Source organism: Aspergillus pseudodeflectus, assembly GCF_044049435.1.
Source record: "Aspergillus pseudodeflectus strain CBS 756.74 chromosome Unknown BJX68scaffold_1, whole genome shotgun sequence".
NCBI lineage: Eukaryota > Fungi > Ascomycota > Eurotiomycetes > Eurotiales > Aspergillaceae > Aspergillus > Aspergillus pseudodeflectus.
In genome coordinates, this window is record NW_027263777.1 from 774330 (window position 1) to 801222 (window position 26893).

The 26893-nt window shown below is 52.4% G+C and overlaps 11 protein-coding genes across 11 annotated transcripts; 8 read left to right on the plus strand and 3 right to left on the minus strand.

Annotated features, from left to right (window-relative positions):
• Positions 1-2431: 2431 nt before the first annotated feature.
• Positions 2432-3529, plus strand: BJX68DRAFT_260375 (inositol-pentakisphosphate 2-kinase; the record flags this gene model as incomplete). Its single annotated transcript, XM_071043869.1, has 2 exons — positions 2432-3268; positions 3326-3529. The coding sequence occupies 2 exons, from the start codon at positions 2432-2434 to the stop codon at positions 3527-3529; spliced, it is 1041 nt and encodes a 346-aa protein (XP_070905646.1).
• A 386-nt stretch (positions 3530-3915) lies between these two features.
• Positions 3916-5306, plus strand: BJX68DRAFT_7807 (nitroreductase family protein). The gene is made up of 3 exons (XM_071049750.1): positions 3916-4659; positions 4736-4850; positions 4954-5306. The coding sequence occupies exons 1-3, from the start codon at positions 4213-4215 to the stop codon at positions 5157-5159; spliced, it is 768 nt and encodes a 255-aa protein (XP_070905647.1). The 5' UTR covers positions 3916-4212; the 3' UTR covers positions 5160-5306.
• Positions 5307-5452: 146 nt separating this feature from the next.
• BJX68DRAFT_260377 (chitin deacetylase) lies at positions 5453-6340 on the plus strand (the record flags this gene model as incomplete). Its single annotated transcript, XM_071043870.1, has 3 exons — positions 5453-5778; positions 5871-6235; positions 6294-6340. The coding sequence occupies 3 exons, from the start codon at positions 5453-5455 to the stop codon at positions 6338-6340; spliced, it is 738 nt and encodes a 245-aa protein (XP_070905648.1).
• A 273-nt stretch (positions 6341-6613) lies between these two features.
• Positions 6614-10082, minus strand: BJX68DRAFT_251525 (M48 family metallopeptidase; the record flags this gene model as incomplete). The annotated part of the gene is made up of 9 exons (XM_071042397.1): positions 6614-7917; positions 8023-8393; positions 8513-8585; positions 9037-9095; positions 9146-9177; positions 9232-9295; positions 9364-9409; positions 9542-9786; positions 9841-10082. The coding sequence occupies 9 exons, from the start codon at positions 10080-10082 to the stop codon at positions 6614-6616; spliced, it is 2436 nt and encodes an 811-aa protein (XP_070905649.1).
• Positions 10083-12635: 2553 nt separating this feature from the next.
• Positions 12636-12985, plus strand: BJX68DRAFT_222846 (uncharacterized protein). The gene has a single exon (XM_071038046.1). It carries the CDS (start codon positions 12688-12690, stop codon positions 12916-12918), a length of 231 nt encoding a protein of 76 aa, XP_070905650.1. The 5' UTR covers positions 12636-12687; the 3' UTR covers positions 12919-12985.
• A 709-nt stretch (positions 12986-13694) lies between these two features.
• On the plus strand, positions 13695-15979 carry BJX68DRAFT_8085 (Zn(II)2Cys6 transcription factor). The gene is made up of 2 exons (XM_071049796.1): positions 13695-14056; positions 14127-15979. The coding sequence occupies exons 1-2, from the start codon at positions 13813-13815 to the stop codon at positions 15818-15820; spliced, it is 1938 nt and encodes a 645-aa protein (XP_070905651.1). The 5' UTR covers positions 13695-13812; the 3' UTR covers positions 15821-15979.
• On the plus strand, positions 15979-16566 carry BJX68DRAFT_8257 (uncharacterized protein). The gene has a single exon (XM_071049822.1). The coding sequence runs from the start codon at positions 16138-16140 to the stop codon at positions 16519-16521; it is 384 nt and encodes a 127-aa protein (XP_070905652.1). The 5' UTR covers positions 15979-16137; the 3' UTR covers positions 16522-16566.
• Positions 16567-16962: 396 nt separating this feature from the next.
• BJX68DRAFT_8255 (uncharacterized protein) lies at positions 16963-17869 on the minus strand. The gene is made up of 2 exons (XM_071049819.1): positions 17304-17869; positions 16963-17218 (listed from the first exon to the last, which is right to left on the minus strand). The coding sequence occupies exons 1-2, from the start codon at positions 17724-17726 to the stop codon at positions 17117-17119; spliced, it is 525 nt and encodes a 174-aa protein (XP_070905653.1). The 5' UTR covers positions 17727-17869; the 3' UTR covers positions 16963-17116.
• Positions 17870-19110: 1241 nt separating this feature from the next.
• Positions 19111-20252, plus strand: BJX68DRAFT_222850 (uncharacterized protein). The gene has a single exon (XM_071038047.1). The coding sequence runs from the start codon at positions 19384-19386 to the stop codon at positions 20041-20043; it is 660 nt and encodes a 219-aa protein (XP_070905654.1). The 5' UTR covers positions 19111-19383; the 3' UTR covers positions 20044-20252.
• A 3788-nt stretch (positions 20253-24040) lies between these two features.
• Positions 24041-25816, plus strand: BJX68DRAFT_8203 (uncharacterized protein). The gene is made up of 2 exons (XM_071049810.1): positions 24041-25292; positions 25346-25816. Exons 1-2 carry the CDS (start codon positions 24539-24541, stop codon positions 25669-25671), a joined length of 1080 nt encoding a protein of 359 aa, XP_070905655.1. The 5' UTR covers positions 24041-24538; the 3' UTR covers positions 25672-25816.
• On the minus strand, positions 25271-26883 carry BJX68DRAFT_222856 (putative secretory component protein shr3). Its single transcript, XM_071038048.1, has 2 exons — positions 26670-26883; positions 25271-26520 (listed from the first exon to the last, which is right to left on the minus strand). The coding sequence occupies exons 1-2, from the start codon at positions 26713-26715 to the stop codon at positions 25961-25963; spliced, it is 606 nt and encodes a 201-aa protein (XP_070905656.1). The 5' UTR covers positions 26716-26883; the 3' UTR covers positions 25271-25960.
• Positions 26884-26893: the final 10 nt, after the last annotated feature.

Here is a 26893-nt window from a genome sequence, read left to right on the forward strand (position 1 = left end):
TCTGTGTGCGCGGGCCTGTCAGTCGGACAGTATTGGACAGGGCGATGCAGTGATGCAGCTATGCGCATGGTCTTGTGAAGAAACAGTGGGGAAATGCAGTGCACGATGACATTGACGGGACAGGGGAGGGATAGTGAGCCATGGGTGCCTCATCACACACGGGGCGAACCGCGGAGACCGGGGGTATGATGCATGTGCTCAAGAGATTGACCAGGGGAGCCAGAGAGAGGACAAGCAGCGGCACATACGGGGATCAGACAGAAGTCCGCCGTGCAATGGGAGGGTGTCGCGATCTGCGTTGAGGATGTGTCGGTGGAGGCCATTTCCAGAGAGGGACGGGTGCGTTGGAGAGAGGGAGTCTGCCTGTCAGGTCTGGAAAGGGTCCACTGATATCTGTGTCGTGCGGCAGACGAAGTATTCTTGCTTTTTCTTCCCTTGCTTCTTTTTTCTCTGTCACTCTGTGTCCAATGACTCTATCGTTGGCGGTTGACGATGGATTGGAGGAGCCTCGAGGAGGGGCTGGTGTGTCACGGCTGGAGGAGCGAATGACGAGCCCCTCGTAGCGCCGCGGGGTTCTCGAAACAGTAGTTAATCTCAGGTCACAACAACTTTACGCGACAACAACAACTCAGGTGGTACAGGACTTGGAAGTCATTGTAACGAGTCGCCGATGCAAGTCGTAAACAGACGCATCAAATTGACATCTGGACGGGGGACAGAGCGCTGCCTACTGCTGCATGTGTCTTGATTTGACTCTGGTACGAGCCTGTCTGCCTTCTTCCACGATAGTTCTGTTGCCTTTCCCGTTGCGTGCTAGGCTGTAGACTAATGTCTTGACTCAATCTACGGTGGGAATTGGGAATCCTGGCAGAGATCGCCTTGGATAGGTTGAAGCCGCTGCAACATTATCGCTGCGAGACTCACGAGAACAGAAAGCGGGGGGAGGCGCAGTAGTCAAGCGACTAGAGATGATAATAATCAGCACCATCAGCTCGGATCTTACGAGATTGAACGTTAGACCTTGGCATTCGCAGTGTTCCACTGTCCCGGACTCTTATATCGGCAGGACAGTTAAAGTGAAAGTTTGGGACTGCTGTCTGACGACCGAATTCTGGTTCACACTTAATGGAGCTCTGTAACCTCTTGACTCACATCATCCACTTCGATCTCTTCTCGCTCTCCCCTCATCTCTCTCTCTTTTTCAAACCCTTCGAGTTGAAGTTCCAACCTCCTCTCGTTGATCGATTGTCCTTCTGGAAGCAGCGGGACCCCTGCTTAGCCTGGGCCTGCCTCATCGCTGCAAATTTCGTGCATGGCTTCAGCCGATCTTCCTTTCTTCCGACATTCACCCTCACCTATGACTACATTCCTCAGGCCACCAACCAGCCTTCGACCTGACCGCTAGTTGCTTGAGTCTGCGCCGCCACTGATAGCCCCAAACTGCCGCAAGTGTCCGTGCCCAACGCCCTGAAATCCTGCGTTCAGCTGCCCTGTCCATTCGTCGCGAAACTTCTGCCATAACTCATCCTACTCGGCTCCGAGCGAAGTTTCAGTTGACAGAACCTGCCCTTATCCTTGTTTAACGACCCCGCATTTCGGTCTCCCGGTTTGACGGAGAAGTGACACAAGTACATCCGCCCTTTTCACCAACAGTGTCTTTGTCTCCGTTGCGAAATCAGTGCGCGCAATCCCATTGGCATCGCATTGACCCGCGAGAGTGACGCGCCACGCCTGCTGATACGGTCTAAATCCTGCACAAGACTGAATGCCTGGGTCGAGGACCCTCTACACTAAACGCAATCGGGTTGTCATTCCTCTTATCGCCCGGGGTCATTCCTCCCAAGCTAGAACCAGTCAAGCGGATCCTTGACCATATCTCAGCTGAGTAAGGCCCGCGCCAGAAATAACTATATTCCTACGAGCTTATTTCCGTGTCGTCTTGGTTCAATTGGCTGAGAGTGACGACTGCGACGAGGCACAGTCGTTCAACTCGCAAAGGGGTGACGCCAAAGAAAAAAGCAAATCGCGGCGTGACCGCGCTTCCAGCCAGACGGAGCGCTAGTTTTCGCCCTTTCAGCAGAGGCTTATACCCTTCCGTGAGGCACAGTAGCCTTGAGTGCCCGCTGAGAGCCGTTTCCAATCTGTGCGCAAGACAGGCACTTAATTTTTTGCTTTTCTAAAAAAGCCCTACTCCTCCTGTCCTCCTGAACCGTCGCCTGAGCTCCCTCATACTATTTAACCAAACGCGTCGGTACCCGAAAGAAAAAAACTTCATTCCCCTTCATCACCCCATTTTTTACGCGCCCACTATCCTGAGTCGCCAGATATCTTGGATTGTAGGTGTTGTTACGAGAAGCGGATTGTTAACGTGGCCATGGTTCTTTCTGAAATCATTCAACCCAGAACAAATCATCAATCAAAGTCTTGACGGATGACGCAACCAAGGTTGTTAGAGCTCCCCCTTGGGGCCCAGCTTGTCTACCTCGCTGAGGGCGGCGCGAATATTATTTATCGGATTGTGTTACCTGCCAGTTTACCGAAAAGCTCTAGGCTCGGTCCTTCTTCGCCGGTGGCGAATGATTCTTTCACAATTCCCGCGGAGTTTAAAGGAAAGCTGCTGCGGCTTCGCAAGGATACACCAGCCGGTGTATCTTACCAGGAAATTGTCCGGAACTTCGACAAAAACATTCGTCCCTTATTCAAGCCAGAGGAATTGGTGGACCAGGAACTCCATTACCTACCTAAAGGTCTCGTCCAGCGCTGCAATGAGCAGTTGCGTGCAGCAGAGCTTACAGGAAAGCGGCCGAAACAGAGACGAGGTGTATTTCTCTCTGTAACAGAACCATTCGGCCTGTTGGTCACGGATATGACTTCCTATGGAAATCCCGGCACGGACGTCGCCGAATTGAAGCCGAAATGGCTTTTGCAGTCGCCGTCGGCTCCAACCGGAGCCCGAAAGTGTCGCACTTGCGCCCTCCGAGACATGAAGAACCACGACGCCCGCCGGGTGGGTGCAATGGAAACACGGTCATTCTGTCCTTTGGATCTGGTATCTGACAAGTTTGAACATGTGCTGCGCGCTACCAAATTTGTCAAGGGACAGAAAGATCACGCGCGGCTGGCGAGAGTACTCTACCGAAACCCTACACTGCTCAAACTTCTTGCTCACCAGAAGAACATGAAAGATGTTGGAAACTACGGTCCTTCGCCTAGTTCCCGAGACAAGTCTTTAGCCATGACTATTCGGGACTGCACGATGTTCATCAAGGTAGCCATTACCCATAGGGCCTCTGGAATGGCGCGCGGCCGTACTAATTGGCTACAGATGCCTCGAAATGAGAAAGGCCGGGTTGAAATCCGACTGGGTGATTTAGATCTCAAGACCGCAAGCGGGGGCAAAGCACAGTACTGGCTAGACCTCGAGCATCGGCTGATCAACGATGGTTGGTACATGGGTGCCAAAGGCAACACCCTTCCATGCGACTGCGCTCTCCAAGGCTCGCGGGCGCAGTCACCTCCATCCATGTGAGACTTACGGCTCTTCTTTTCTGCACTTCGCACTCCTTGTGATCAGCAATCTAATGAGAACTACAGCTTATGTGCTGGAGTTGCTTTTAGTCTTCATGCTACGAAAGTTACTTGACGATGATGGACAAACACAACCATATTTCGGCGTTCATCATCATTCTCACTCATGGTTCAACGCCCCGTTTCGTCTTCATTTTGCGTTTTCGGTTGGCGCTCAGTTGGTTACGGTGTATGAGCGCGCGCTGGTTTCGGGCTACAGGGTGTTTTGGATTTACTTTGTTCGGAATACCCCATATCGGCTGCGATCTATACCCTATTGCTTGTTGGATTTTGGCATTCGCATTACAGATTTACGATGGGAGGCTACATTGTTTAATTATTACATCATATTGTTCGGGATTCACTGTTTGGTGTTGGGCTTGGAAGGAGGAATAACTCTATCGCGACGAACGAGCAATGCATCAAATATATAGTTCGGCGCTGTGAGCACGTCGCTAAGAGTTGCTTCCTAAGCATAACCGGGAGCTGACAAAAAGGTGACTAGGATGGCATTCTGGGTTAGCGTCGATCGCGGAATGTTTTCCAGCTTCCCAAATATATTTTCGAGAAGCTTTCCAGAAACATTCTCCTGACGAGGCGTTTGTTTACACGCAATTGTGATAGAACGCTGTCGGAACTTCAGCCATGGCATTGCCGCGCCTAACTTCTCGGCTCTTTTCGCCGATGCGGTCTTCATTATGCCAATTGACTCCTAGCATAAGCATAGCTGCAGCTCGGCCTTTCTCCTCATCACCCCCCGCCCTCAATCAGAACGCAGCTGTGGCTTCGAAAACCGACTCTCTTGTTGAATTGGCTAAAGCTCGACGCACCATCTATCAGCTGGGCAAAAACAGCCCTGTTCCCGACTCAAAGATTGAGGAACTCGTCAATGCTGCTATCTTGAATGTTCCCAGTGCCTTCAACACGCAGTCAACAAGGTTGCTTGTACTATTGCATCGCGAACACGAGCGTCTCTGGGATGTCGTCATTGGTGTCTTTCAGAACCTGGTCAAGACCGGTGCTATACCAGAACAAGTATGGCAACAGCAAACGCTCCCCAAGCTAGAAGGATTTAAGGCTGGGGTTGGCACTGTATGTTCTTCCCCTCACGCGACGCGACCCTTGGCATATAGATGTGGCGACGAACTGATTCGAGATGCATACACAGATCCTCTTCTATGAAGACCCGTCCCATATCAAGCCCTTCTCAGAGAAATTTTCTCTCTACAAGGATCAATTCCAGCCTTGGGCGGAGCATTCTAATGCTATGCATCAGTATTTCCGTATGTTTGGCCCCGCCTCCCTTATGTTTTCTTTTTCCTTCTTTTCTTTGTTGTTCGTTTGGTTGTGTTGCCAACGAGTGGTTGGGCTAACGCCGTCCTACAGTTTGGACTGGACTCGAGTCCCTCGGCTTCGGTGCAAACCTGCAGCACTACAATCCCCTCATTGATGCTCCAGTAGCGAAGCAGTGGGATGTGCCTAGTAACTGGAGGCTACTCGCTCAGCTGGTATTCGGTAGCCCTGAAGGGAGCCCGGGGGAAAAGACCCAGAAACCCACCGAGGAGCGGGTCAAGATCTATGGGAAGCAATAACGGAGCATTCTAGAGACGATAGAGTTCAACTAGATTGCTAGAGAGAGATTTTCCGACGCGAGGTTCTTGGGACGCATCGTAGATCGCCATAAAAGGGCCGAATGCACCTTCCATGACACCTCACAATGGCATCCCTACCCATGCTCCTTCCTCTACAATAAAATCCACCAGCCTTCAGGCTTTTCTTTCTCACTTCCTAAGCTTATACACGGTCCCCCATCCTCAGGCAAGTCCCTAGGTTGCTCTTGTCTGGATCCTTCTAGACTTATGGTTCATACTTATCCCATATCATCATGATGCTCCCTCGTCTTCCGCCTCTGGCGGCCCTTTGCTCCCTTACCGCCGCAGCTTTTATCCCCGGAATTCAAGATTCGATCTCGACCTCAAACCTAACAGGGCGAACTGCCCCCTATGGCACCTATATCACGAATTGTTACGTCCCTGGAACCGTGGCGATCACCTTTGATGACGGACCCTATATGTACACAGAGGAACTCCTCGACCTGCTCTCGAGATACGGCGCAAAAGCTACCTTTTTTGTGAACGGCCACAATCTCTACGGCAATTACTGGCTTATCCAGCGCATTGTGAACGAGGGCCACCAACTGGCATCGCACACGTAAGTTGACTAACCCTCCGTGCCTGCAGCCGACAACGACCAACTACGACGTTGATCCCAGCGCTGACTGGGCCGTCTTGTTCACTTTCCAGGTATAACCATCCAGATCTCACTACTCTCGATGAGGCTTCAATGATCGACCAGATGACGCGGCTCGAGGCTCAGTTTATGGAGGCGGTTGGGGTGATTCCGACATACATGCGACCTCCGTACCTTGCAGTCAACGACCAAGTCCTTGGCGTGATGGCTGATCTCGGTTACCACGTTGTTGGCGCAAGCGTCGACACCAAGGACTACGAGAATGACCATCCGGATCTGATTGGACGCAGCGTGGAGAGATTCAATCGCGAACTGGACCAGGGAGGAACAATCGTCTTGGCGCATGATGTTCACGAACAGACGGTTCGCACGCTTTCGTCCATCATGTTAGACGAAGTCTTTGAACGGGGCTTACAGCGTAAGTGCCCTGTACACCCACACCTTGGCGCCTGACCAGTTCGCTAACGGTTCTGCAGCTACAACTGTCGGTGGTTGTCTTGGGGATTACGGGTGGTATCGCTAATTATAATCATCCTTTTGACTCATTATTAGCCAGCGTTGCTTGATACTTGCATAATGATTAATTGATTGCTGTTCATCTTATCCCTGTGTAGTAGCCGTAGACTTTTTGGATACACAAGGTCTAGAACAAGTGGCGCGGTCTGTACATTCCAAAGAAGTTCTGATAATAGACTTTTCATGATATCGTATCGTTCTATCACAGGATGGCATTTTGGACGTCCAGCCTTGACTCAGCAGACGCCGGGATATATTTCCACACAGATAATTAAAGTATTTAGTCCTCATCCCAGTTGGGGTTGGGGCCAGGAGGCTTCGGCCCACCAGCCTGTCGAGCAACGATAATCTGGTCAACGCTAAGAACAGTCCGAGCAGCCTCACTAGCCAGACGGATAGCCCAGCTCTTGGAAGCGAGCAAGTCGAGAATACCCTCTTCCACGGCATCCAAGGTACCAGCAGCCGACGTCCCCTCAAGATCAACACCAGTGGTCCAGTAGGGCTCCTCCTCCTCTTCCCCAGAGCCACCCTCCTCTCCATCCTCCTCCTCCTCGTCGTCGTCCCCGGATGACCCGGCGCCCGCGTTCGCGCGGTGGTGAGCGGTGTAAAGACGAGAGAGGACCTCGGTCGCGTCGAGACCCGCGGACTCGGCGAGGGTGCGCGGGACAACCTCGAACGCCTCGGCGTACTTGCGGATAGCATACTGAGGCAGACCGGGTGTCCTGTCTGCGAAAGCAGAGATGCGGTTGACGAGCTGGATCTCTGTGGCGCCGGCTCCCGGGACGAGGCGGGGGTCCTTGGTGATGGCCTTGACGGCGTTGACGCCGTCGTCGATGGCGCGCTCGACGTCATCGAGGTGGTTCTGGGTGGCGCCGCGGAGGACGATGGTCGAGGTGCGCGTGACGGCCGTGGAGTCTTCCTGGCGGAAGACGGTGACGCGGTCGCCGCCAATCTCGGTGGTCTCGACGACGTCGATGGATCCCATCTCATCGGGCATGGGAGCGCCGAGGCGAGCGAGGGGCGTAGCACCAACGACGCGGCAGAGTCGGCGGAGCTCGTACTTGGAGAGGATCTTGATCACGAGGATGTTGAAGCGGTTGAGGTAGTGGAGCGCGAGGTCGCCGACCGTGGCGCCCGCAACGACGACGCGAAGTCCGGAGTCGTAAAGCTCCTTGATGGCTAGTTCGAGGCGCTCTTCTTCACCCTTGGTGAAGTCGAGCATCTCCTGGGCGTTCTTCAGAAGGACTGTGCCCTTGGTTTCGGTCTGGGAGATGTCGATCGGGCAGCTGAAGACTCCGACCTTGGCCTTGCGGGCTTTCTTGACTGTGCCATCGGGTTCCCGGCCAAACACCATACCCTTGATCACGCGGGACTGCTCCAGGCTTCCGCCCATGATCTTGACGACGCGGACATTGTCGACGTTGAAGTTGACGGGGTTCTTGGGCAGGACGGCGAGGACGGCCTCTGCGACGAGGTCTGCGAGGAGCGCCTCGGTTCCGGATTGTTTGCTGGCAACTACCGTGCGGAGGGCCTTGCTGAGCTCGGTCTGGGACCGGAGTTCCTGCAAGCGGTCGACTTGGAGGTCTAAAAACACACAAACCAGTCAGATGCAGTCCGAGAAACGGCGATAGATCCAAAAAGAAAAATAGTGTGTTCCGTGCCAACACCCCTAAAAAATAGCCCACTCACCTTCTAGTGTCTTAAGAGCAAAGTTCTGCGCCTTCTCGTATCCCTGAGTGATATCACTCGTCTTCAGACCTAGCCGAAGCAATTCCTCAGCCTTCTTCAAGAGCTCGCCCGCCAAAACGATGACCAGGTTGGTTCCGTCGCCCATCTCCGAATCCTGCTGTTGACTCGCCATGACCAGCAACTTGGCGGCAGGGTGCACCACTTCCAATTCACGCAGAATTGTAGCAGCATCTGAAGTGAGGATCATTTTTTGCAAGTGGTTGATGACGATCTTGTTGCGGCCGTAGGGACCAAGCGATGTTTGGACGGTCTGGGAGATCGCCTGGCAGGCTTCAATGTTGCGGATAACGGCGCCATCTTCCGCGTCATGGCTATAGTAGAAAATATCGTCAGCTCACGGTCTCTTTTCAAATATCTTTCCCTGCCGATTCCTGCCTACTGATACGATAGGATATTGCATGCGGGACAGTCCTGAGTGGGAATCGCTTACCTCTGATATCCAGGCTTGAAGAGACCCGCCTGGGAAGGTCCGGGCAAAGAAAGTGACATTGTGACGGTGAGTGCTCCCTCCAAAATTCAATGGTTTGTGGACGGGGAAAACAAACGGGGAGGTGGAATACCGCGAATACCGCAACGCTGTCCTGAAGCTGGCCGCTCGGGGGATTTTTTGGAGGAGCTTCGAGACGGTCTGGCGGGAGGTGTTTGTTTGGTTTGCATCGCGAGGGGCTAGGGCATTTCTCTTTTGGGACTCTGTACGATCCACCAAAGACCGAGTGGGCTTCAGATCGCGTTTACAATTCATGAAAGGCTTATTCAAGAATGGAGTCTTATATTCGCGAGTTAGATTACAGGGGTCGTTGGGGGCCTGCTTTGTCACACAGCCCACGCTACCAGGTAAAGTCATCGCGTGCCTGTCGGAATCCTGGCACTGCAGATCGAGGAGTTGTTAGGCCACGCGCTGGGTATAGTAAGGTTCTACAAAGAGGGGGGTGAGCGAATCAGGGAAGAACTTACTATAGTTTCCGAGTGAGAAGCAGCCGCTGTCCTCATAGACAGCATGGGCCTTATCCAACCTGAAAGTCTAGTTAGTAACTGAGGTTGCCGATGCGTGCATAGTTCATACCATCCCTGGATAGCCTCCATGCGGTTATAACTCTAGTAACTGTTAGTCAATGTCCCAAGAGTATGGCATCTACTCCAGCCACTCACACTTGGGTGCGTCGACATGAATTGGGGAGGCGCCATCTGTTCTGCTTTGTGCATTCGTTCCCAGCTACCAAGGTCAGTGGTCCTCTAATAATTTCGAGACATTATTGAAAACATGGGGCCAGTCCAACGTACAGTCCAACGGCCGCTTCGGGGTTAAAGCAAGCTTTCGACATCATCACTAGGAAACATATTAGCAGCCTGTTCCGAGTTCGCGTATAAAGAAAAGAAAGGCCATACTCAAGCCGATATTGTCAGCTTCCGCCTGATTGAAGTTAGCCGTCATCCCAAAGTAGACAAGAATGGCACAAACCTACCTCTTGGACCCTAGAGTTTGGTAAGCTGTACATCAGATTGAGAAGTAAGCCCGGTATCTGTCCGGAGACGTCGAAAAGAAAAGCTGTAAGGAATACAACTCCCATGGTAATGAAGTTATTGCTCATGCGCTCGGCATGGTGACGAGCTACCACATGCGCAATCTCGTGCCCAAGAACTGCTGCTAACCCATCCTCATCCTTGCAGATGGGCAGTATCCCAGTATATACGAAGACCTTTCCACTGAATTCTAACGTTAGCTCCGGGTCCGTAGTAAGCAGAGAGGCTTGAACTTGCCCTGGAAGGACGAATGCGTTCTTCATGTTATCATCGTGGATTACATGAACCTTCCAATCAGCATCATGGATTGGCGCTTGGGGAATCAGGCGCCGAAGAACACGGTTCACCATGATTGTGACTGGATGGGATTCTGGAAGTATGTGTCCCCGACTCTGCTGCAGCACCTCATGATAGCTCTCCTGTCCCATTTTGAGTTCTTGTTTGAAGGAAACGCAGTTGAATCGCCGCCGACCGGTCATCTAAATGAGTTATCTCAGCAAGCGCACATGTGCGAAGATCAAAAGCTGCAGGGCAGACGCGCACGACCGCATGCATACCCTACCGCAGCACAGTACACACCTCGACTGTCTCGGTATTGTAGACGTAGAATCCTCCAACCACTCCGCCAATCATCACAAAATGAACCGGTTTTGCATTTCTCACGAGGCGCATCGCAATCGACTCTCCTTGAGCGCCATCGAATCGCCTATATCTGTTTCCATTGCTATAGTATCGTGGTCCGCGATTAGCAAAGGGTCGATGAGGGATATACCGGGTCGGTCGGGGGAGCGTGCGTGGGGTTAATTCTGGGATCTTCGGTGCCCATTTTCTCGGACTCGTGATCGAAAAAAATCGTGAGGAGCATTGCGGAGGAGATGGCAAGGTTTTGGGTGTTGAGATGAGAGGATGCGTACGAGTCGCGGCAGAGAGCCGGAAAGCTGGTGCTATTGGAAGACGCATCATTGTGGAAAGATTCGCATCTTAGGTACGTATAGAGAGTTATAGGTAAAGGTGGGCAAAGCGCATTAGAGGCGCTGTCGATTAGTTGATAGTATGTTGTAGCCGTTGGTTCAAAAAGCCGTTGCGATCGTTGAGAGTGGAATGTTCGCGTCCAGTCCAACGCGGAGAAGTGACGGCATCGGGGTCGTTACCCGCAGCTCTTTCAGCTCTCGCTATAGATAATCCGGCCCGCTGACTCCGTTATATCTAGACTCAAGAACAACAAAGAAGCTCAGGAAGATACATCAATATATTGAAGCATTAACCTATCGAAGAAGTCGTCGAGTCAGGCAGACATGGCTAGTGTATTTTGTGCGACTCCTGAATCCTCTCACTCACGGTCCAAACCCACCTGGACGTGTCCAGCGCTAACCTTCGAAGGTCCAGATGTATGCTAAGAGGCTTCGAGTTCCATGTGCACAAAAATAGAACTATAGTAGTGCTAGACTCTCCAGTAAGGCTGGCCGTTAAGGCTTGGTAGACCACCAACTCAAAACACGGCGGTTATTCACTGGTAGATCCAGCGTTAAATCAGCAGGGACCGTGCCAAGGCTGACTTGTATACAAGCTCGGCGGCAAAGGTGAGCTTTTGTTGGTCGACGAGCTAAGTAACCTGCAGGTGCTGCTAATCCGCTACATAGAAATGCCTAACACAAGAAGATGAAACGAGATTCGAGAAGGCAAGCGTCCTATCGGTAGTTGTAAAGTGTGAACTATGTATATCCCATGCAGGAACATTGAATGTGAGGTTCCTGCATCAAGCATTCGGGGCCAGTCCCTTCATGTTGGTTCGGCGGCTACAGGCTTTCGAGAGACCTGACTTGTAGATGAGCCCTCCGTAGGTACCGTGGTTGGTTCAACTTTGATTGCGTGGTTGGAAGCCTCTGTGTCGCCATTGTGGCCTTATAGATCGGGAGAAACGAGGCAACCCCGCTTCTTCCAAATGCGGCTAGTGCTGGATCCTTCTCTGAAGCAAACTCATGACATATCCGCTGATAAGGTGTTGGGCTGAAGAGGTTCCATGAGTCGTGTGAAAGTTACCCCGCACCCACAACTGCGCCGTCTTGGGAACAATTGCTATTGTTGAAGCAAACATCGGACGGTTGCGTGAGAGACACCGAAGACCATGCCACAGGCAAGTACCGCACGCTGTCACAATCTGAGCAGGACAAGTTTGCCTTCCAAGTCTTGAACCGAGTTGCACGAGTTTGATTTGCTGTACGGAGTAGCAAGCTGTGCGCAAATTGGCGCTAAATTTTAGGCTTTTCAGGGTCGTTGCGATAAACCTACAAGAGCTCTCTGACTGGCTGCCTTGGAGATAACAGCAAATGTCTCCGGAATATTCTTATAATTAGTGATGATTTAAATAGACGCCATTTGAGCCTATGGGGTGAGCATGAGGAGATTGCGATTCTTCCCTGACGAGAGGTGAGTGTTGTGACATGACAGTCGAGGATGCAGAATCACCCGAATCGCGGGATTCTGTCGAGTCCGCCTGTCCACTGCTGTCAAGTTAATTGACGCCGACCTGGAGTTAATACTGGCTAATTTGGTCAACGCATCTAAGAATAAATCAAGGTAATCACCCCGTGCCAGACAAGAATGCGAGCAAAGCCTGGCGCGTAAACGTTGCTAATTAAGTGCCCGGGAGACCGTGCGACAACCAGGCTAACAGTGACAAATTTGCATGGCTGCGCCAATGGCACTTGCGGGATGGAATCTTGGCTTACAGGCGCTAGCTTAGCGCTGGATTTAGTGTCACTGGCTCGCAGCCTCCTGCACTTCATCACGCATCCTCCCACTATCATTCGACAACACCCCCGCAAAGCTTCTGCAAGCACACTCGCGTCGGCACACTTCTACGATCGTCGATTGGCCCATCCTCCACGATTCTCGAGATGGTGCTCCTCGACCTGCTGTCAGCGTGATCCCTGGTCGTCGGTTCCTTCTGCGCTCCCCGCGCTGCTCTGGTGTCGTCCCATGGGCCAGCTCACAAGCAACTTGGACGTTCAGGCGCATCCTGTGCCTCGCATTTGCCAGTTTCGGTAGAATTGGATTATCGCTTCGGAATCGGAAGTGCACTAAATGCATCCTGGACTTATTGCGCTTTGCTATTGGCTCCGACATCATCGAGGCTACGAGAATTTGTCACGCTTCTGCCGTGTGTCTGTGACTCTGTCTCCCTCAGTACCCTTCAGAGGGAAAAGTGAACACTGCCATTGTTCGTGCCTTTGGGGTATACCTCTTCCTGCTATACATCAAGGCGTGATTGCGTTGGCAGTGTGGAACACCCAGACCTATATCGCCGAATCGTGAAACCAAGAGCAATCATTTATCATGCCAACAGAGCTCGAAGGAACTCGTCGTGGCACAAGTCACCGGATAGCTCGGACCCACGATATTTGCGATACCTCCATGGCCAATCAATCCTCCAGCCGCCCAATATGGCAAGGAGTTAGATCCAATCATCCTGCATCGAACCCCCAGGGTGCATAGGCGCCGAAGTCGACGGTAGCCAAAAAGACTCCAAAATTATCCAAAATTAGCCTGGAAGTGTTGGGACTAACAAACTAACCTCAACTCACCGGTTCTCTAGCCTCTTTTCGCCTTCCCTGTCCATGCATGATTCCCTCCCCTGCTCAACACTAACTTAGTGGCAGCGGGCGATCTCCAATCCTTTCCCCCACCAATCCCATCTCACCCTCCCACCACCCAATTTTCTCCTTCGGCTATCTGGGTTCCAAAATAGAAACACCATGGAGTTGGGCTCGAGCTTTAAAGGTTCCTCGATCCCACGATCGAGCTTCCTTTGCGCCTCTCCGTTTCCGCAGCGTCGTCCCCAGTCGCCTCGTCCTTCGGCAATCGCGCCTTCCACTCCCTTGCGATACTTAATCAGATAGCAAAGGCTGCTGGTCCAGTCTTTCACCCTAATATTAGCGTCTACTATATCTGGCAAAGCAGCTCGACTGTCCATCACTGCTCATCCGGTCCTTATCGACTGCTTTCCGTGTCTTCCGTTCGTAACAGACCCGACAATCAACCTGAATCAGTCACAATGCCGGCAGCTTCAAGAAAGAAGGTCAATGCCGCTGCTGCAAAGCGAGCAGCTGAATCACAATCGTCATCTGGCAGTGAAAGTACTCCAAAGCCTGAGACGGCCACCAAGTCCCACAAGCGGTCTCGCTCAGGTAAACCCTCTTATATCCGACTATGTGGTATCGCGAAGTTCTAATAAGCGCCCTCCCCATAGGTTGCTTTACATGCCGCCTTCGCCGAAAGAAATGTGATGAAAAGCACCCGTCATGTGGAGCCTGCAGTAACCTCTGCGTGAAATGCGAATACAAACGCCCAGTCTGGTGGGGGAATGCAGAGCAGCGAAAGCTTCAGAAGGAGCGGATCAAGAACAAAATTAAGCAGACCAAGATGAACGAGCGCAATGGATCTCTAACTCTAGGTAGCGCCTCCCTTCCTGCATTCATCTTCACGCTACATCTTCAAACTAACTAGTTTGCGACAAATTATAGATCCCGCAACTCACGCGCGAAACATGGCAGCGGCTTCACCAACTTCTCCTGAGTTCGAATATGGCCGTCCATTCGCTGAGCCCACATACGATATGTTCGCATCTCATTTACCAACTCCTGCCTTGAGCCAAACTGTCTATAACCAGCCTTATCCCTATGAAGTTGATGTCAAAACAGAGCGACAGACATTTGTCAACGACATTCAGTTGCGGCATGATTCGATATCATCAACGTTCAGCACATTTGCGCCACCCCAGCTGAATGCGCCTCTTCCTACATTCCCCGGCGACGAGTGGTTTCATGATGAGTACTTTAGGACGCCCGCGCTCCCTGGAATCGACCCCGCTCTTTCCGAGCAAGTTGTTGCAGAGCCGTATAGTATGTTGCAGAATATCCCTGTCAGTGACCATGACCGACCGCTACTCGAGCACTTCATCCACAATGTCTTGCGCATGAGCTTCCCGGTTCTCGAGGCGCACCAACGCGGACATCTGCGTGCGCAGGAAATCCTTCAAGCTCTGGAAACAAACAGGTGCTATCTCCACTGCTGCCTTAGTGTTGCTGCCATCCACCTGAAGACAACGGAGGGAATTACCGGAGAACAGATCGATCACGACATCATGCGCAATCGGTTCGAAGCAATCTCGCAGCTATGCCAAGCTCTCGCCGAGGATTCTGAGCACCAAGAGATCTTGGATGCTACATTGGCCATGATCTTCTTCTACTGCTCTGTGGGTCCGGCTGACGATAATCTTCCCGATATTCCTTGGTTAGATCACTTTCAAGCAGCTGCGAACCTGGTGCAACGACTCGGTCTGACTACCACCGCGCCAAACCCATATGTGCTTCCCCCGTTTAGCATGACTTTGACCTCTTGGATCGATATTCTCGGTTCGACAATGTATCAACGGACACCTGAATTTGCTCACACCTACCGATCAAAACACCTGGGTGGAGTGTCTCTAGGGTTGCGGGAGCTCATGGGCTGCGAAGATCGCGTGATGTACCTTATCTCGGAAATCGCTTGCCTGGATGCGCTGAAGGCAGAAGGCAGAGTCGATGAAATGCAAGTCTGCTCCCATGTCTCGGCTCTTGGACAGCAGCTCGAGTTCACCGAGCCCGCCGACCAGATCATGGAGAGCCCCTTTTCCGCAACAACCGGCCTCATTCGCCCGGAGATCTTGACAAAGAACATGACTGCAGTTTTCCGGATCGCTGCCCGAATCTACCTTTGCAGCCTTGTCCCTGGTTTCGAGCCAAGTCAGCCCAGCAACCTCAACCTCGTTCAGGCGCTCGCAAACACCCTGCAATTCATTCCTTCGGGTCCCAACGGATACGACCGCTCGCTTGTTTGGCCGCTGTTCATTGCTGGAGTTTACTCGACACCAAGCAGCCAGTTCCGGACAGTCCTGGCTGAACGCGCTGCTACTCTTGGTGATCACGCTCATCTTGGCAGCTTTGGCCGGATGTACCGAGTACTTCACGAAGTATGGCGACTCACCGACGAACCCCTCGAGATCTGCAGCAACACCGACGAGAGCACGTCTTCATTGTCCAAGACTACTAGCCCTGTGAAGGTTGAATTCCCCAGCTCCCCCAAGGAAGACCAGCCCAGCTGGCCGACGAAAGAAGGCAAGAAGCACCACTGGCGCGACATCATGCAGCAGAACGGCTGGAATTACCTTCTCCTCTAAGCTCGACAAGTTCGATGCAAAGCCACGTTTGCTTCTCAATGAGATTGAATCTCAAGCGTCGGGATGTCTCTTGACGAGACCTCGTACAAGCTGGCTTGTACCTGCGACCATTTTGGTGAAATTATGTTTTCAAATCTTCGAATAATCTACCATTCGTTATATACCCATTTCGTTTTGAATTCGTGGGTTTTCTTTTCTTTTCACTGCAGGCCAGGGAAGGACTGCCTCGAAGCCATCTGTCGAGGCGACGCTCCTTTTGGGGATCACTACTGGGACACGTTCGAATCATCTTTCTCTCCACCGATGAACATGGGATCATGCGGTGTTATTGGTGCTTTTTTTGCTTGGATTGGGAGTGTGATGGAATTTTCATGGTTATGACACTAGTTCCAGCAACTGGGCTACGACCAACAGCTGGACTACCTATTCTTCCCTCTCATGGCTTCGGTGTCATTTTGGATTGGCTGGTCTACCCCTCCCCCCTACACTCGCTAGGTTGCGTGTTTGTATCTATCTATACCTGTGGTATCAGAACGGTGAATGGAGTATTTACGGCTAGACTCGATGAGCCTTCAATGGCACAGACACTCATAAGAATCATACCTGTGGTCCATACAATGCGTTTCTTTTCCTGCTCGACGTTGGCTCTCTGCAAAAGTGCCCGACCGATTAGCGCCACCATGCCTGCTGTTGGTGATTGAGCCTCTCGTCCGTGAAAAGATTGCACCAACACCAAGACCGCAATCCGTAACTGCTTCATCTTGCATGCCTAGTTTAGGCGGGCACAGACGCTAGACAATCGAATCTCGAGCAGCTTGAGGCATATCTGTCCTAGCGCGATGCAAGTAGACGTCGTGACTCCATAAGGCAGAAGCAGATGCGGCCTTCGCGCCTTGCAGGGAAGTCTCAGCCGCCCAGAGGCTCGTTGCTCCATCAGTCCGACTGCTGCTGATTCTTTCGGTCTTCAGCCTTTGACGGTCCTTGATCATTCAAGCCGTTTTCCGTCTGGACGCTATTTTTTCTGCGATTGAATCTAAGCATGTTACCTACGACAAGTCTTAGATGCTCCAATTGATGAGGCCAGACCCAGGGGTTTCTGATCACCATCAACCCCTTCCTGTATTCTTGATTGTGTTTCGCAAGGCTTTCGAAGTCTCGCAGATGTGGATTACACGCATAGCTGCGGTGAAAAACTGAGTGTTGGCAAGCCGGGGATTTTGAGTTTTGCGAACTCGTTCGAGTCCTTCGGATGCTCTCCGCTGTCAGTGGGGTAAACGCCCATTACAGAGTACAGTATCAGCCATGCGTTTCCTGGTGGAGGGTAGGAGCGGGGGGCGCTCCGGGCAACTCAATCAATTCTGGCTTCCGATACGTGACGTATCTCGTGGGTTCGAGCGGCTGTTGGGAACAATGCATATGATATGAGAAGGATTCGCTATGACCTGTGGGATGTGAGAGCAAAACAAGGAAATACATAGCTTACCGATGAGCTCCTCCGTCTCAGAGACGGTGTCGGACGGGGTATGGTGGGCGTCGTCGGCGAAAAACCGCTAGATCGCTTCGTTCTGGGGTAACTATGGCTATCCCGCCGTGTTGGTGTTGGTTGAATCCTGCATTTCAAAAAAAAATAAATAAAATAAATAAAAAAAATCCGTGGACGAGTCTGTTGGTGACTGATGAGAGACTGCTGATGTTTCTGCCATGCAAGCACGAGTAGACGACCAGGTCCGCGGCGTCCGACAGGCCAATACATGCTATACAACGTTCTCACCAGTAGGAGGCAGATACCTGAATCATTCGAAACGGCGTTTCCTAGATGTGTTCGCGTCACACTGTTGGACATAACAACAGAGGATTCGACCTCGTTCGGGCTTGTTGGATTGGCGTGCAACGTGAGTGGTCTCATCCGCTGAGCTAAAGGATGGCGGGCTCTGAGGAATGGGGCTCGTGGGCGTTTACAAGACAACCATGTGTCGGCAAGGTCCAGAACGAGAGAGGTGCAAAGGCAAAGCCGCACAACGAACCAACGGTGGCCGTGTCAGAGACACCGAGACACACATGCTTCGAACTGTGTATGTAGCAGCTAGCTGTACGAGACGATATGCAAGCAGATGCTTTGATAGGTGGCAGAGGTCGAGGACGCGCGCTGCAGAATTGAGCTGCTCTGCCAGGTGGGTAGTTGCATGGCATCATAAAAGCGAATCCTTACGTCCAACGTGTGTTGAGGACGATCATTCGTGGATTGTGAGTCTGAAGAGGCGGGATGTAAGCGCTGAGCAAGATCGTAGCCGCCCGAGCAATTTACAGAGAGCGCGCAAACAGTAGCCCCATCTCTGCAGACAGAACCAAGCAGTGTGCTTGACCAGCCCCAACCGCCGGACTAGTAAAAGTATGGAAATAATGGACCCAACAGCGGCGCCGAAAGGAAGGCTCGGCGTTCTAAGGTCCAACAGAGGGCCTGTTTTCCCAGCTGGTTAAGGGGGCCGCGCGCGCCAACAGACGGCCTACCAAGAGGGTCGAAGCATGTTTAGGGTCATGAGTGGCTGATTGGGGCGGAAGGAATTGAGCGTTTCTCAAGTGTGATATCTGAGGAAGTTTGCTGGAAGAAGGAAACGAAGCGAGATTGGCCTATGGGATGGTGTTTGGGAGCAAAGCGCGCGACAATCCGGAGGATTTAGTTCCAAGCTTGTCGGCTCTGTTGGGTCGGAGCGCTCGCTCAGATATCTGTCAATCCCATCTGGCGAGACCCTTGGAAGGGGATTAACAGAGATTTAAGGTCCATGGAGCCCCGTTGAGATCATCTTTGCATTCTCCAGAGTCCAGAAGCGAGCTTTGTTCCTCTTCACCTCGTCTCCATCTGGTTGATGAGCCTCGCCTGTGATTGGCAAAGCAGAAGACAACACTTGCCTTACCCCTCCTCCAAGTGCTCTTAGTCGCATTCCTCGCAGCCATCCCCAGCAACTTCGCTCCGAAGACAGTCACTGTGCAGACCGGTGAGTCCTGACCCTTTTCCAATGGCGAAGCAAGGACGGAGGTGTTGCCAGTGTCAAGACAACTGCAGCCGCGCACCTTCGAGCTAAGGGTGATGGCGCTAGCCACTTGCAGTCTAGCTCGTGACACTGACACGGGAAGCGTTGCAGCAGATCGGTAATCCTCTTGTATCGATACCGTACGGACCGGCGTGACCATACCAAAACGACTCCATTCAACTCTGAAGCGCCGACTGAAAGTGAAGTCACCAGCTCCAGCTGCAGATAAATAAATCGCCCTCCTCTTCCTCGCCCTCGCCTACGCGCCCTCTTCCCTCTCTCTTCCTCTGACCAGTGAGAGGTACAACGAAGAGACCGTCTGTCCATAAATCCATCCGCATCTTCGATCACTCTCTCTCATCTTGTCCTTCCCCTCTCACCCTTCGCTCCCCTCATTGCGTGGTTCATACCTCTATACTCTCTTTTCGCATACTTCCACGCCCGCTGGTATATCTTCACCAACACAGTCACACGTTGACTGTCCACCTTCGCTCGACTCACCTTTCCCGACTCTATTCGACCTCACTGTTCAAAATGCCCTCAATCAAGCCGGTCCTCCCTCCTCTAAAAACACCCAACAACATCACCTTCCCCTCCGAGCTTCATGACGACTTGAGCTCCAACTCTAGCCGAAACGAAGACAGCTCATCGACGCCTATAACCCCTCCTACTGCCTACACAGATTTCTTGAAGGCCTTCACACCTATCTTCTCAAGCCCGACGAGTGCCGAAGGGGTGGACTTTTCAAAGTACAAGTTCGAGGGACGCCCAGTTTATTCTCCGAGGTCACAGCCAGCAAGCGCAGTCAGTGGCTCATTCAACTTCAACGAGCCCGCAAGGTCTGCTACGACCTCACTTCCACCGCCGACTCCTTATGCGCCTCCCCATCCTCGACGGGAACTCAGCAACCTGCGGCGCCTGCGCATCCCGCCGGCGCTTAGGTACTCGCCAACCACGGCGGAGCCACCTAGGAGCGCAATGAGCGCTCGCTCACCATATTCGCCTGCGGACTGGCGACAACGCTACTTTGATGCGCCACGGAGTGCACTCCCTCGAAGCTCTGGCTCGAATCATCACAAGATGAGCGTGCGACATGTCATAACACATACCATCACATACAAGACAACAGAGCTTGATGCGCCACCCAAGGGGAAGCGGAGGAAGCATAACCACGCCCGCGAAGAATCCAAGTGATTTGCTATTTCCTTTTTTATTGTTAATGGGTTGGTCTTGGGTCTTGGGTTCGGAGTACTGCTGTCGGTTCGGTGTTGGGGTTTCGGGGATTTCCTGTCATATTCAGCGCAATATCCAATCCTTCTATATCTTTCTTTTGTGAATATGGCCCACTCAGAAGTCTATAATAAATAGAAATACCTTTGGGCGCCCCTCAGCGCAACATCCAACATGCTTTTGCTTTCCTGGAAAATAAACCTGATTACCCGGCGTTGACATGGACTGTTGGCCCCTTCTCAACTGTGACTGGCTTGCCTGATTTCAAGACCCAACTCTATTCCCCCTCCGCGGTCCCGTCGCAGTGGTATCGGGGAAAGCGGATTCTCCAACACGCATCCTTCGCTCCAACACCTCATTGAAAAAAACCGTGGAATTACACGAGATGCCAAATCAAAGTGTCCTGAGGATCGATTCCAACAACACTGTCTGACATATTCACATGCGGTTCTTCACCTCAGATCCAGAATCCACTGATCCAGATCCAGGCAACTCAATTCCCACTCTGAACTTCTTACTTAACCTTTAGATCTCGAAACCGGATATCCAACACCGGTGGGCCTCATCTATCCTATCGGATGCCCCGGTCCATAGGTCATGGTACGTAAGTCCATACTACCTCATGGTCCCACACAAACATGGGTGAGCTGACGCCGGGGCAGAGGCATATCCAATCCAGAACTTCAACGAACTCTCACCACCCAAAGACTCTCAGCTGCCGAGCGTACGAATGGGCGACCGTTTGACTCTCTCAACTCTGTCATCCATGTTGAGATGGCTCCATCGCGAACAAAGAATCGGCGGTTCCGGGGAACCGGTACGCATGGGGATTGGGCCATTGGGGAGGCTGCGATTTGGAGCTGTTCGTATTAGGATGTTGTTGCGGACCTCAAGTCTTGGAAGTGTGGTAGTCATATGGTATGTTGGGAGTTGGAGTTGGATTAAACGCTACTAGCAAGGACTGGGAAGCGCGTTGGTGATTAAGGCGTCAGGCCACATGAACTACGCAGTTTGACCTCGGGGGTTAAGCATGGGAAGCTATTTCCGAGGTTCTTTGTCTTGACTGTTCAGTCTGCTGGGGGAGGGCCGTGTTTGACTCTGTCTGGGAGGGGAGCAACGACTGAGACAAGATCAACCGCCTATTACTAGTCCAAGTCGACTCGAGAGTGCCAGCGGCCGCTGGGCGATGGTGGAGAGCTCATCTATAGGGCGTATTTTACTAGGATACAGAAATACGCGTAACCCCAGAACGCCCGTACCAAACCGCCCCCAGGAAATAAACTTCGAGATCACCTTCTATCCTCCAACTTTCCTGTGTGCTGGAACCACCACTGTTGTGCCTGATGGCCCATCTACCCCGTTTAGCTTGATCTGGCAAAAACACTCCTTTCCCCCCAATCCTTTTCTTCCTTTGTTGCTGATCATTTCCCCTATTCACTGATGCCCAGGAAACGACTATTCCTGCAGCCAGTGGCATAGCACGGTGGGAACAGCTGTTAGTATGAGGAGATCATTCGCGGACAAGGCGCGCTGTTGATCGGAGAGGAGTGTGCGTTTCAAGACGGTCGTTGGAAGATTACATGGAAGATTGGAAACGAGCAGCAGTTCTCCAGAATCAGCCCCTTAACTAAATTAAAAACGGTTTCGAGACCAGGGTGTGATTGATTCAGAGTGGTTTGGGGATGGGAGATGGCGATGTGATAGGGGTGCGTAGGCTGTTTCAGCTTCTGGAAAACGGGGGCTTATCTTGTTATTTTTGGAAGAGGTGCCTCTGCGCTGGGCCGCCGGAGCGAGATCTGTTGGTATGAGCTTCAGGAACCGTACGTATCGAACCGTTTTGCTCAACCTTTCTTACAGCGACTTATACGGTTGTAATGCCACTCACTTTCCAGGCGACGAGACTCAAGACTCTTGCTGAGCTTGACCTGCGCAACTGAAGAAACAGATGAGCAATCACCCCCTCCATCGCCTGCAGCCTTGACAAGAAGAGAGGCGAGATCGACCAATGAGCAGTGATATCCAGGGTAATGGGAATCGTGGCACCTGCAGTTAAGCGCCGGCGCTATTCCGCATTTGGCCGGAGGGCCCGCTGGTGTCTTGATGCACTTGATGCTGCTCGCCCTGGCGGCCAGTCTCTTGCTTTTGGTCCTGGAGGGCTGTTTCCTATTGGATGCTAGCGGAGGAGCAATGCATGGGATTGGCGTCGTCGTCTGGGAGGGGGTATGGAAGCTGGGCGCTAAAGGGTGCCAGTCAGGTCATCCTGCTTGTGTTTGACGCTCGACAGGATTTTCATTCTGTGTATGTTTGTCTCTTGAGCAGTACTTTTGGATTCGTCGCGTTCGACTTATCCGGTGCTCTTCAAGAAATGGGGCAGTCTATGGAATTCCCATCCGCAGGATGGGCCTTGAGAAGGACAGATGTTGGCTGAAAACAGCCGCCGGGCTGAGACTTTTGGCACTCACAAGCGTGAAGGATTCAGCAAGGTTTCATGCAAATGCACCTCATCACACTCGACCAACCCATCTTTGACGCCGTGATCCAACCCTTCTTGCCAGGCCCCTGCAAGGTCTCCAAGAGCGTCCACCAGCCAGAACGCTCTTCGAGCCCATTTAACTTTCGTCCCTGTGATAGATGCACACCAAGTGACCATTGTCAGCTTCATGCAGTGTCTGACCCGTAATACATATTTATTCCGAAGGATAACTTTTGAGTCTCCTGCTATCCTGCTTGGGGAATAAACAATGGCCGACTGACTGGATTCTGCCATAGATCGACAGTGCAGTTCAATACTCTTGTTCAAAGGTGGGAGTTTACTCTGCACCCATGTGTCGTTGAGTCGCCGACGCCGCATCCCAAGTCATACTGAAAAGAAGCCCCTCTGCTACGGACTCCGTGGACTGTCAGGTATGCGCCAGAGGATCTTGCCCATGATCCGCAGAAAAAATGGAGGGTAGAAGTCTCGAGGAGTGGTCCTGTCTGCTTGAGTGACGTGGGGTCTTCCTCCAAGCCAAACTGGGATCCGAGGCCAAGTAACGAGGCACAGATGATCGTCGCAGAGCGAACTCCTGTATGTGCCGAAGGTGCTTTGCATTGCCATTGTTGGCGGGCGACCTCGTTCCAACTTCCAATACGTCACTCGGCCAACCAGAAAAAAAAAAAAGTTCATCTCGAGTAAGCTGCACCTGCGTCATGTCAGAGGGCTAAAACAAAAGATTATTGGATGGACAAGAGAAGGGAGCAAGAAATTCCCCAGCCAATCACCTGGCATAGCTCTTCCTCTGGCATGGCTGATTGTTCGTCAATGTCTTGAATTTGTACCCCCAGCCTGGCGGGAAGCAAGCCGAGACAGGCACTTGGACAATTTTCTTTCCATGGACTTGACCTGATTTGTTGATTTTCTGATTCGGCGTTCAATCGTACCAAGAAATCCTCGAGGCGAAAGTGATACTGCCCGCTCCCACATGGACACAAACTGAGTCCGAGAAAGTGCTGTCGTTAGGCGGCCGCTAGACCAACGCGACAGCAGATAAGCAAGCACATATTAGGCTGAATAACAAGAACTCGAGGGAGCCTTGCGAGGTATGCAGCAGCGCTGGCAGTCTTGAAAATGATCCGCAGCTGGTGGCAGTTAAGTGAAACAACCAGATGAGTTTTCAGGTTTCTCAGTGGGCTCGAATGATCGAATTGTGTGTGAGCTGGTCGAGACCGTGGCTGACAGTCAGCTGTCAACATCGTGGCGATTTAACCTCTCTCCCCATCCGTCGGCCGGGCAGACACTGTCGGACAGAAGAGCCTCAAAAGGCCTCCTCTCTCAAATGATCCTCAAATCAATCTGACTGGTTCCATTCGCCACTGACGATAAGTCTTCTGGCAAGGTCGACTGGGATGACAGTCGCCTCGGCGGAGCCGTCTTTGTCCGGTTGTTTCACCGCCACAGTGGGCATTTCCCTGTGATGAGGCTTATTCTTTCATGTTCTAGTGTCGAAAGAGACCGCAAAAAGTCAGCACATTCCTGACTTGAAACCCTGGTGGTGATTCGCAAAGGTGCCTTGTGAAAGAGACCGGACTGGGGGGATATTTGTAGAAGAAAGAAACGGGATGAGCGGTGCCAAGCACGGGTCTAAAATTAGCAGCGGCGGACCCCTCAAATCGCTGAATCACAGCATTCTGAAAGTTCCATAAATAACAACAGCTGCGCGGATCCAAACTCAGATCCAGACGACGCAGAGAAGGCGTGGCTTCCCCGTGATTTCTCCTCCTCCGAGCCTCCAGTCTCCTTCCACGACTCTCCAACACTTCAGATGCATCATCAGCCCTCGCCTGCGCATTTTGGCCCTCTCTGAGTGCTCCCAAGGATTCCCCTCCCCTTTGGCTTCTTTCCTATTCGAGAAAAGTTCCTTTTTTTCCCCTTCCCACCCCTGTTGCTCCAGCCTCTGGACCCCTCCTCTCAAGCCTCGTCATGTCTCATTCCCTACCGACGCCCTTTACCCCAGATAGCGAATTTGCTTCGCTTGAGACGCCTCGCGGTGGCAGCGGGAGTCTGTCTATCACAGCTCTCGCCCGCTTCGAGTTCGAGGCGGGCAAGGGGAACGATGGGACGAAGATCCTGATGATCGAATGGGAGGATGATGACCGGAGTAGGTCATCGTTCCCGCGCGGTGGTTCCTGGAATGTGGAATGGGAGGGCAAGAAGGCTGTACTCCCCGCCGATGAAAAGGCCAGCAACAACACACGCCGCCTGTACTTTTTACTCCCTCCGCATGTTACGATTCCTCCTGGAGTTACTCTCACCTACAACCCCCCCGCGTCGTCGACCACATCCTCCGATAAGCCGAACCCGATACAATTGAACCCGCTTCCTGCTATCTTTCCGCCGGAACTTGGGGCTGATGGCCGGTCCGCTGGCAAGAAGGGCGTTTTGCACACGATATGGGCGAAGAAGCGATTGCAGGTATTGGAGAAGGAGATCCACGAGGAATCATTGAGCAACGTCGAGGGAATTGCCCTTCATATGGCACTGCAAGAGAAGGAATGGATCGAGGACAATTTTGGCCTGGGGCCTGATGCGCACAAGCATTCTATCCAGAATCAGGATCCAAACTATCCCATGGGACCTGCAACGCCTGTGTCCCCGACTACTGGGGGAAAGCTCGGGGAGAAACTGAGGGGCCTCAGGCTGCAGACAAGCCAACGGGGGCTGGCTTCGTCAGAAGGTATTTTTTCACGCTCTGCATATATCGATACCGCACATTGCTGACTACTATAGGAGCCCATTTGCTCTCTCCGCAATCCCCGGATGTGGCTGTCTCCTCATTCAATTCATTCCATAGCATTCAGCCGCCCGCCTCGAGGCCCGCGCCAACCTCACAACCCAGCGAGCCAGTAAAGGCGGTTGCGCACTATCCACCGGAGTCGATACAGGCCCAGCAGAATGTCAGCTTCAACACCGGCTTCGCGTCAATGGGCAGCGCTGCACGCACTTCCAGCGCAGATTCTGGCGAAGATCTGTTCGCCAAAGCACTGAGCCCACGATCGCCGGATCTCCCCAGGAGTCCATTCTCCTTTACTAGCCCGGAAACCCTGCACATGTGACCACGACTACGAAACCCTATTGATGTCTCTTACGTCTCCCAGCATTGTTCTCTCGTTTTATCTCTTTATATAGCCGCTGCCTAGGCACTGCATGATTCCCCCGACAGCATTTCCTGACATGACGAACCATGTTGACTAAATAAAATATCACCGAGTCGAAAGTCTCATGTACATAGATCTCAATCAAGTCGATATACCATACCCACCCCTGTTTTGGTTGCAAACCTACCCCTACCCTAACAACAATATACCATAACAATAGCCCTTGACTATCGCGTTCGAAACAGACCTAACTGCTCTTCTTCTTGTTCGAGCTCTTGCTTTTCGCACTACCCTCCCCCTTTGCCGCAAACGACTCATCCTCCTGCGCATCCTTCCGCTCAGCATACCACTGCCCCGCCTGCAAAACCAACACACCAACCAAAACCAACGCCAAGATCGTATTACTCGCAGAGAGAACTTTCAGACTATCCTCCCTCCCCAAGATCTGCTGCGCCTCCTCGGGCGTCGCGGCCAGCTCCGCCCCATAAACCCCATTGCTTGCGAGCCGCAGGCCCTTGACGATATTCGCAACGTAGATGGTGATCCCGCACGCGTAGAGGACGAGGCTCGCACCGTCGAAGAGCATGTTTGATTCGGAGGGCCGCCAGAGTTTCATGATGAGGCCCGCGAGGCCGAGGAAGATGACGATGTGCAGGATTCGGGGGATGAGCGGGGGCGAGGCGTGGATTAGGCGCAGGTGCGCTTCCAGGAGGTCATAGTGTGCGGAGGTGCTTGGGGTTGTGGACCAGAGGATTGGGTAGTCGTAGGGGAAGAGGGAGAAGATTATGCCGAGGAAGAAGCTTGTTGCTGGAGATAGTCGTTAGCAGGTTTTCTTTCGCGTTTTCTTTTCATTGAGGGAGTGGGATGGTTGGTAATTAATTGGTGTTTTGGGGCTGAGTGGGTTGGAGCAAAGTGTTGTGTGTCCTGTACGGCTGAGAGAGAGGAGAGGTACGTACGGCAGACGATAAGGAAGGTCGCAAAGGGCCCATAGCGGAGCGTCATGGTGGAAGGTGAAGCGCTGGTAACCGGCTTCTATGTAGAAAGGGGGCGGGGAAGATGCGACAGCGAGGAGATGGAGCAGAGGAGGAATTGAGGGATGGGAAGTGGAAAAGTGTCGCCTTGGATTCGACCGAAATGCCAAGCCTCATCGCGCCTTCTTCGGCTTTTCTCCAATCTTCAC

Coding starts and splice junctions, on each gene's coding strand:
- BJX68DRAFT_8203 (XM_071049810.1), top strand. CDS start 24,539: ATGTCTCATTCCCTACCGACGCCCTTTACCCCAGATAGCGAATTTGCT. Junction 25,293..25,345: donor GGGGCTGGCTTCGTCAGAAG/GTATTTTTTCAC, acceptor TGACTACTATAG/GAGCCCATTTGCTCTCTCCG.
- BJX68DRAFT_8257 (XM_071049822.1), top strand. CDS start 16,138: ATGCGGTGTTATTGGTGCTTTTTTTGCTTGGATTGGGAGTGTGATGGA.
- BJX68DRAFT_222850 (XM_071038047.1), top strand. CDS start 19,384: ATGCCCTCAATCAAGCCGGTCCTCCCTCCTCTAAAAACACCCAACAAC.
- BJX68DRAFT_222846 (XM_071038046.1), top strand. CDS start 12,688: ATGCATCCTGGACTTATTGCGCTTTGCTATTGGCTCCGACATCATCGA.
- BJX68DRAFT_8085 (XM_071049796.1), top strand. CDS start 13,813: ATGTGGTATCGCGAAGTTCTAATAAGCGCCCTCCCCATAGGTTGCTTT. Junction 14,057..14,126: donor CAATGGATCTCTAACTCTAG/GTAGCGCCTCCC, acceptor GACAAATTATAG/ATCCCGCAACTCACGCGCGA.
- BJX68DRAFT_222856 (XM_071038048.1), bottom strand. CDS start 26,715: ATGACGCTCCGCTATGGGCCCTTTGCGACCTTCCTTATCGTCTGCC. Junction 26,521..26,669: donor GACCTTCCTTATCGTCTGCC/GTACGTACCTCT, acceptor GACTATCTCCAG/CAACAAGCTTCTTCCTCGGC.
- BJX68DRAFT_7807 (XM_071049750.1), top strand. CDS start 4,213: ATGGCATTGCCGCGCCTAACTTCTCGGCTCTTTTCGCCGATGCGGTCT. Junction 4,660..4,735: donor TTAAGGCTGGGGTTGGCACT/GTATGTTCTTCC, acceptor ATGCATACACAG/ATCCTCTTCTATGAAGACCC. Junction 4,851..4,953: donor TGCTATGCATCAGTATTTCC/GTATGTTTGGCC, acceptor GCCGTCCTACAG/TTTGGACTGGACTCGAGTCC.
- BJX68DRAFT_8255 (XM_071049819.1), bottom strand. CDS start 17,726: ATGAGACCACTCACGTTGCACGCCAATCCAACAAGCCCGAACGAGGTC. Junction 17,219..17,303: donor TGAGACGGAGGAGCTCATCG/GTAAGCTATGTA, acceptor TGTTCCCAACAG/CCGCTCGAACCCACGAGATA.